At 40.8% G+C, this 9,543-nt stretch overlaps 1 protein-coding gene across 1 annotated transcript in view; it reads left to right on the top strand.

Moving 5' to 3' along the window:
* Positions 1-3,591: 3,591 nt before the first annotated feature.
* The window catches only part of nlgn4xa (neuroligin 4 X-linked a), a 67,403-nt gene continuing 61,451 nt past the window's right edge, over positions 3,592-9,543 (top strand). The window contains exon 1 of the mRNA XM_070855461.1: positions 3,592-4,042. Within this exon, the coding sequence (XP_070711562.1) occupies positions 3,592-4,042 (451 nt within the window). The remainder of the gene's footprint in view (positions 4,043-9,543) is intronic.

Genomic DNA, 9,543 nt, shown 5'->3' with positions numbered 1-9,543 from the left:
ACCCAAAGACTGAATGAAATACCCTTCAAATAGTAGTAATAGTGCATGTGTGTCCATGGGACTCACAGTGTGATACTACTTCACAGTCAGCTTAATCAATACATGAAGAACTCTGTCCTAGAGACACTTTGTGGAGTTGCTCTCATTAACAATGTATAAAACGTTGATGTGGTGGACTCATGCCGTGTTTTCTTGAGTTTCTACAACCTACCAGCCTTTATTCACAACAACACTTGTCAATCAGGGCATGTGTATAATGTGAGAAAGGTCTTGTTGCTTCAGTTCAGTTCAAGTTCATGTTAACAACTTTGTTAGCTGTGTTCATAAACTCAAATCAAGTGCAAGTCCCAAAATGCAGCAAGTAGCTGAAGATTTGTAGCTATGAGGTCAGTGGGCCTGCATTTATTAAGCCTTTTAGACCCCATCCTAAGAACTGGACTGAAAGTTAGACTAGGACTAAAGCCTGTGTTGAAATAGGACTGAGAGCTTCCTACACTGACTTTCAGCAGAATTTGTCATTTGCATAAAATTGCTCAACTCATGTGTAGACTTTATGAGTATAGGCACATACTGTAATATATTTCTTAATCACATTTGCCACTATGCTATTTTCATGGTAGATGGCTAAAACTTCATGGCTGCAGCAACATAGCAGCTCTATGAGGCTCTATGAGGCTCTATGAGACCAGTTTCCTGGGTCTATCAGCTATTTTAGCATGACAGCACACTGAAAATCTGTAGCATCACAGTGAAAGTTGAGTTACAAATGATCCCAGCCAAATATCAAAAATGACATATTATTATGATTTTAATCATGGGCGGTAACCTAGATTTGCCTTGTGCAGTTTTTGCCTGAAAAAGCAGGTTGTTCAGCAGAGGAGTTCTGAAAGACCCATGTAAGGACATTTTTCCTGTGAAATTCAGAGATGTGAGTAATAGTTGCAGGAGTTTAGAAAACTCTGAAGGACGCAAGGTGCCACTGCGTAAAGCAGAGTACAGAGCACAACAATAGAATAAAGCACCCATGAGAGATGACAAAACGTAGGCCTGTGTGCTCTGCAGGGATGATGTGCGTTAAAGGGACCCTGTGAGGTACAGAATTTACATTTACATTCATTGAAAGTGCTTGTATTGTTGAGAAGCACTTCCAAAGTTTTTGATTACTATGAAACCTGCATTGTTTCCATCTGTATTTGCTAACTGGCACTCTTCGTCTTGTCTGCTTTCTGCTGGAACATTCTTACCTATTTTGTCCTGCATGGGACCATCAGCAGATTCACAGCTTACTCATACATGTTCATGTATATGCCTGTGCACAACATTGAACATTGGTCATAAAAACATTACTCCATAACTCCATAGAGGAAGTGTTCTGATGCTGCTGGGAAACTGTCGGGAGGCTTATAGTCGCTGCATCAACACTGTTTGTGACTATATCTTTCGGAAACCGCTGCATAATAGTGGCCAAATCCTTGTGCTCTGCGGGGCCTCGTGAGTCTGAGGTCTTTGCAATGTTGTATGTTTTTTGACAATGTGCCCAGCTTTTGTGATGACCCAGCAGTTATAGCAACAATTATTCACATGTGCTAACATATAGGAATAGCAAAATAGAAAACTATATCATAAAACATTCCAAAAGTCTGTGGTTTTACTGTTAACTGATCATAGGGATGTCATAATTTTCTGTTTAAATCCTTTGTCATCACACAGACACACACAGTAAAGCTTTTCCTGCTCTTTTGGGTGATGGTAAACTCAGCCAGGTCTTGCATGTTGTGACCCTTTATGTGACACTATGTTAGGACGAGGTGATTTTCCAAGAGCGTTTATAAAGCCGCTTTCTTGTCTGTGCTGATGTGCTCCCAGGCCGACGTGACAGAATCTTGCAGCTGTAGTCCGTAATAGCTTGAATCCCTTCAGTTCAGTTTCACTAATCCATGTTGGACAAGTGGTTAGTTTAAGAATCAGGCTAGCTAAGATTAGCAAGTACTTTGACTCAATTAGCAGAATTCCACTCATTTATTCATGTAGGCTTTTCATTTATATTTGATATGAGAAAAGAAAGGAGTCCGTGCTGGTCAGCACAAGCTGCAATAATTGATTTGGCCTGACTTTGAGAGGCACACCCTGTTATTTTGAGTGAATGTAATTAATCAGCAGCTTTGGATAGGAGCAGTCAGGCATGAGCTTTCCTTAAACCAAACAAGATTTTTACACACATATGTATATATATGTGCTAAAAATATCTCAAGACCCGTGGGCAGCAGGAGCAGACAAGAACTCCTTGGGAAAATTGAATGAATGGGTGACTATTGGGTCTATGGGTGCTATTAAATTTGTCCACAAGATTTCAAATTCAGAGGGCTTTCCAAAATTCCCTTGCAGGGGAGCCTGAGAATTGACTGTGGTCAGATTATTTCAACCAACCTGAAGACCTCAGCAGGCCCCACATGTTGCAGAAACCCACAAAATTCTAATGTTTGATAAGTCGGTCCTCTCAGGTTAATGTTGATGATTAAGATATAATTCACTTGCTTTTTATAGCTTGTGAGATGGCCTGCCAACATGACATAGTATTTAAAAAAAACTGCTGTGTTTAGTAACAACAGTGCTTGGAGCTAAATGTGGGTAACATAAATGTTGTAAGACTGCCTCTTAAAATAATGAGATGACACTTAATTTGCTCACATTAATTTGAATACTACCCACAATGACTAATTATTGAAAAATGTTGTAGAAATAACATCCAATAATCCAATTATTCATTATGACTCCACCACCCCATCCATTTTTGAAGGCCAGTGAACTGCCTTACAATTTCATCTAGGTCTCGAATCAAAAATGTTTATACAGATTACTTCTAGGATGGTTTCATGTCAAGATTATTTATTCAGCACGGCTCACCACCATTCTGCCTTCAAAAAGAAAACAACAAGAGCTCACTTTACCCTGGCTACAGGACTGCAATAGATCTGCGATCTGCTGAGCGTATATACTGACTTCATTCTTACCAGCGTGATTTGATTAAAGTTCAGCAGAGCTTGTAAGCAAACTCTTGAATTGAGATTATTCTGTCACTCTACTGATATTACAGATTAAATATAAGTAGTAACTGAAATTTTGAATAAAAGTTACTGCCCTGGATTGTATGTGCCTAGTGTATACAATTTAATCTGATTCAAACATGTTAGTCTGCTGGTGGCTCTGCTCGACAAGTCAAGGAATTACCACAGTCTGAAGATTTCACGCAAATCCTAAATTGTCCATCTTGTGGTAGTAATAGGAATAATGGAACCTGTTTTTCTTTTTCTTGCAGGATATCTCATCAAGGTGGAGCCCAGGTAACCGAAGAGCAGACTAGGCGATCTTCTGCTCTGGACAGGGGAGTTGTACAGCAACTGCTGATCTCCATGCAGGCTCTCGGAATGGGGAGCTCTGAAAAAGCTGTGTTGTTTGGCAGGGGCTCCTTCACTCAGCTCACGGCCTGAGGAGGAGCAGGAAGCATCTTGGCGGAGGGGTGGGGGGTTGCCAAGGACCCAAGGGTGGACCATAACCACGACCTGCCAGGCTCAGGCTCAGCACACCAGGAGCATGTCAGCATCTGGAGGCCCTTCATGGATTTGTCGCTCCACAGCCAAGGCCAACTTTCTGCTGTGGATGGGGCTGGCATCCATCTTTGTGGCCACTGTTCAGGCCCAGCAGCATCCCGTCGTCACCACCAATTATGGTAAACTGCGGGGAGTGAAGGTTACGTTACCCAATGAGATCCTTGGACCAGTGGAGCAGTACTTGGGGATCCCATATGCGCTGGCCCCAACGGGGGAGCGGAGGTTCCAGCCACCGGAGCCACCCATGTCCTGGCCAGGCATCAGGAATGCTACTCAGTTTGCTCCCGTTTGTCCTCAGTTCTTAGAAGACCGCTTTTTACTGAATGATATGCTCCCTGTGTGGTTCACCGCCAACTTGGATACAGTGGTGACTTATGTGCAGGAGCAGAGTGAGGACTGTCTTTACCTGAACATCTACGTTCCCACAGAGGACGGTAGGTCAACTGACTGTGCCCCTTGTCTACCCTCTGTCTTCTATCTCATCTTGTGTGTCTTTATGTTGTCCCCGATTGTATTACCCACTTGCTTGTTCAGGTTGACCATTGAACTTTGAAGCAGTATTTTATTGAGTCTCACAGTCATTTTCTACTCACAAGAAATGGTACATCACTTGTTACTTGTGATTCATTTTAAAATGAACATCATTGCTTGAGGGTTTTGGTTACAGCATCCACTAACGCTTACAAAATCATGATGCGCACCTTTAACATCATCATCATTTGAAGGTGAAGTAATTCTAACACAACTTGTCATATCTGCCCTTTTACACAAAATTGGACTGTACCAGGTTCATTTCTGAGCAGTTAGTGGAAATACGAAGACTGCTTTCTTTGGAATTCTTTAGAAATATCTCCGCTGACATTCAATAAGAACTGAGATGGTGGTCTTTTGGCATTTTTTTGCATTTACTAGACATACAAAATCAAACTGGGGCATTGCTGTTATATGGAATGCTTTTTTAAGCACGAGGCCATGGCTCTGTCAAAATCTCATTTTATAGCTTTATTATTTCAGTTGATATTTCGATTGTAAATAGAATAAATCCTCAAATAAAGGCGGGTAGTAATAGCTGGTGTGGCCGACATGAACAAATATAGGCTGGTGGCTAATAGAGGCAGATTAAACACATTGAAAGGTGGAATTACCAGCGCTCACATAGTGCTTTAGAAATGTACATGTACTAACTCCATCAGTGCACCTACAGCCATGCCATACTCGCCATTCTGCTCTTTTGACATAAGTACTGTTTTCATTCACTTATTATTTCCAGTCCTGCTATTTTCAAGAGTGTTTAAGTTACCATGAATGAATCTTAACTTTTCCTGTTAGGAGCAAGATGAATGATGCCCTTTTAGCTGGCTTTTATTTAGAAACATCACTACACAAAGTTCATTAATCATTAATTACATTTTAAATAAATGATCTAAACAGTAGCTTCAGTCTCAAATTAATGAGAAATAAGTAATGGGGAAATTAACAATAATAATTAACAAACTTACTAAATATGACAATTGTGAAAATAGCGAAAATGCTTAGAATGTACCAAAGAAAGAAAAGCTTGTCAAATCAACTGAGAATGTAATAGGAGTAGTCAGAATATCACATGAAATATTCACCAAGATCACATTTTCCAGTCAATCCTCAAGTTAATTAAAGTAATTAAAAGCATAGAGTCATAATCAGTAGCTTGGAATGGCTGAGCGTCACGTTAAAGAAAGAGGAAAACAATAGTCTGAAACCAGTCTTGGTCATACAGACTTTCCCTCCACAGCCAACAGATTAGTGACTTCTTATGCTCTTTTGGATCATTGTGCATGACCCTGAACACCCCCGGGCCCCTGCAGCCATACCTACACATTACTAAATTTAGACAAGTCGCTCAAACATCTTACTCCTCTTGCACAACTTTGTAAAAAAAAAAACAGTTTGATTATGGAGTTGATGATAGCTGTTGATGCTTGAAATGTTAATGTTAAAAATAATGTTTACCTGGTAACTGTCACATGTCTAAGGGAAATATTTTTAGTCTTCTGCCGGAAGTCCCGTTTAAATGATATTGTGTGTTTTTTTCCATCTGTTTCACACATACATGTGCTACATGATCAGCTGACAGCTCAGCTGTCAATCAGACACGTACTTCATCACACCTTAGAGGCTGAGAGAAAAGAGCTTTTGTTCTCCCTACCAGTGATGGCAAAACACTATGAACAATACCTCACAGTCTTCATCAGCAGATGTAGTTTTCCCACTTTCCAGCTACATTTCTGACATTTAACCAAAGAGCTTTTGTTCTTCCTGTGAACTATGAACAATACATTTAGAATGACATGATGCAGCTATGCAATTTCTGATTACTTGGATTTTGGAGTAGATTTTAGATGGATTTTATCGGAGAAAGCAGCGTTATCCTGAAATGCATAATCTTGTGTCACGGACAAAGGTTATGCATACTTCTAACATTGCATTTGTATTTTCTTTTACTCTTGTCAAAGTGCTTGGAGCTCGTTAGTCCATAATGTTCATACTGTAACTAATATGAATGCTGTTAACCAAGACTGGTGGAAGAATAAAAGAGAAAGAATAACAGAATGTAACGTTCTGTATTGCTCTCAGGTCGAAGGCTCATCCATAATGGCTTGTTTTCCACACTCCCCTGTTTGAGTGAGCACTTGCCACTTGGAGTGGGTGTGACACCACTACCAGCTGAGCACTTTACCCACCCAGGTCCTACAGCAGCAGCTGTGCTCTGTAGAAAGTGTGTTGAACACAACCTAGAGTGGTTGGAGGTCAGGGAGAGCATGCTGGCCGGGCTGTTTTAGGAAGCACAGGAACAGCGTGGACTGTCTCCGGAAGGATAGTGAAGCACATTAACGTGTGTGTCTGGCTGAGATCTTTGACAGCTCCATGCTAAATTTAGTCTTAGCTCTTGAGCACATGGAAGATTAAAAAGTGCAGGAGCAGGATAATCTCACAATCCTGTATCGGTGCACAGTAGTAAGCTTCGATGATTGAGTATCTCCAAAAAAAGTAATTGTATGCAGGTAGGGACAATACATCAGCAGACAGCAGTGCTGTACGTATAATACAATTTGCTTTGGTGGCTGCTTTATTTGCATTGTAGCAGCCAGTATTAAGGTTTTTCCATGGGCCTAGGTCTGTCCAATTTAGCCATGCCAAGGTGTTTCTGCAGAAGGATATAGCCATACCGAGCAGCTCGGTAGTGAGGCCAACCATGGACAACCTGTGAGGGTCTCCTGCCGTTCATGTGCAGACTAGAAAGAAAGCACTGTTTTGTAAAGTCTCTCTGTGTCCATCTCTCAGTACTGTTGAAGCTTCAAACTGAATCTTTTTGGTTTGAAGTTTAGTTTCCATCATATGTCCATGACTGTTCTGCCTTATTTTAGTGTTGACTGTTCAGTTAATGCTCTCATTGTATTGTGTGTTTGTGACAAGAGAGTGGAGTTGCATTAGCGGTGCTACTCTTCAGGTCTTGTTAACCAGATATGGAAATATTCTGTGCAATCTGGTCAGCGGATCAGTTTTAAATCATAAAGACAGGAACAGGACAAACAGAGACAGCCACAGTGGGCTGAAAAGGGCTTTAGGTGACTCATATGATAAATGTCTATTGAACTTTAAGATTACATTGAGCTTGAAATAAGTGTCTTGACTTAGAAATAGTAGTTTAAAAGAAAATATCAACTCAAAGTGCACTTTCAACTACATCTCATAGTCTTCATCAGCAGTTGTAGTTTTCTCACTTTCCAGCTACCACTTTAAACCCTTTACCACATTAAAGTCCTCTCAGCAGAGCGGTGATCATGACACGACTATTGTGTACAAATGGACCGTCCTGGTAAAGGAAATGTAAATCATGCTGATGTGAATAAGTAGTTGCACCCCCCTCAGTGTTTTCCTTCCCTGCCATTTGTTTCTACTGGCTATTATTTGAGACTGAGTTTTGAGTCATTAATTAAATCCCGGCTTTTATATGAGAACTTCTGGTACTTGCTGTTGCTGCCTTGCTGCTTGTTTGAGTGGCTGAGTCTCCTGTAATTGCTGGTGTGGTTAAGACGGTGAGCTTTTGTACTGAAAGTGTTGGTGCAGATCATCAGCAGAGAAAATTATACAGTACTAAACAGTCAAACAGTGTAATTAATATAAAGAAAGGCAACAAATGATCACATTTGAGAAGCTGGAACCATCAAAGTTTTCTTTTTGAAAAGGACTTAAACAATAATTTTATTAGCAGTTGTGGATACACAGTATTTTCAGCATTTATCGACTAATAGTGGCTAATTGGTTAATCATAGGCTATATCCATTACATTGTTTCAATTGCAGAGACCAAAGTTACTTAGATGTCTTGGTTCTGTGCATCTGTGAAGGATTTTTGTAATATCAATAAAATGTGATCATTAAAAGTCTGATTTATTTCTGTTGCCATGTGAAAACATCACAGTGTTCAAAATGCCAGGAACATCCACAATATACTGCTGTGCAGCACAGCCACTATGACTTTATCCATTTATCCAACAAGGTTTTCATCAGACCAGGCATTGCGAAACATGATGCACTACATTAGTCCAGGCAGCACTATGTCTCTAAGCTATTTTTAATGGATTTCTGAAAGCAATGAGAGCCGGTGTGTGTTGGAAGGTGAGGTGAACTGTAGGAAAACACACCACAGTGGCTTCAGACTGCACGTAAAACCTCCTAAAGTTGAGTCAGGATGTTTTCATCTAAACACAAAAGAAAATGTGAGACTTGCTCAACATCCTTGGTTTGGTAAATGGACCAAACAGTGCGATGGAATAATGTGCTGCTTTCAGTTTCTTCTATCACAATATTTCCCATTATTGCAAATAGAGAAACGAAAGTGTGATGAGTGAGGGAGAAAACAATCATAATAATGTGTCCTTTACAGTCTGAACTCAGCAGAGAGTGACATGTCTATCCCAGTTAGAGCTCCCCTTGCTGCCCATCATCTTTATATCCCCCGAGTTGGCCTTTTCAGAAATCCGGTGTAATGTCAAAATATCCTGCCAGCCGAGGATCAGAGAGGGATTTATAGTTTTACTGCACCTCAAGTGGGCTGACAGATTAAGGGACGTCTATTCTTTGTCATCTGATTTGAAGTTGAAAGAGGAAATCCACTACTGCCTGCACTAAGCATGCTCAAATGACGGTATTGTCATAGCCTTTTAGATTTCCTGCTGAATCTTTGGCCGAGCAGACAAGGTGCTGACTAGCTGAAATGCCCAATAGCTCTTTTCATTTGTGTGCATACAAAGAGAGAAAGAGGCTATGGGGATATGGATGCAGTGTGGACATAGAGAAAGAAAGGCTACTTTGGAGTGTGTATGTGTGAGCGTGTATGGTGTTACGGCAGTAAAGCTGGCTTTATTAGCCTCTGCAGTAGCTGCACACTGACTAGGGAGGTGGCATGCAGCTGTACAGCAAATTAATCAAAGTGAAGGTGTTTCCTCAGGGGGCTTTCTCAGGGGGGAGACAATACCACGGCCTCCTTGTCTCCACTTTTTAATTGTCGACATCTCCCGCATTAGTTCTGTTTTACTGCTCAACACTCCGCTCAAATGTAAAATCCAGCACAGTGTTAAAGCTGCCTGTTCCATTCACATGTCCTTCCACAGGCACGACCAACAGCTTAATGTTTCAGCAGCCACCATGATTCATTCCAGGCTCCCAACCCTAAGACATTTTTCAGCTTTTTGCTCAGCGATGGAGCAAGCTGCTCCTTAAATTAAGATATTCTTTGCAGCACTTTATAGGGCTACAAAAAAATGAGGCAAACCGAGGTAAACAGAAATAAAAAAATGGCTGTAAGACTTTTCAGAGCCTCTGCAGTTCACTTTTATTTACTTGCATCTCAATGCCAAACACATCAAGTGATAATGTCATTTTTGTAGGGTGTA

The sequence above is a fragment of the Pempheris klunzingeri genome, chromosome 24 (assembly GCF_042242105.1).
Source record: "Pempheris klunzingeri isolate RE-2024b chromosome 24, fPemKlu1.hap1, whole genome shotgun sequence".
Classification (NCBI taxonomy): Eukaryota; Metazoa; Chordata; class Actinopteri; order Acropomatiformes; family Pempheridae; genus Pempheris; species Pempheris klunzingeri.
Note: the sequence above shows the minus strand (reverse complement) of the source record. Positions and strands in the feature narration are given on the sequence as shown.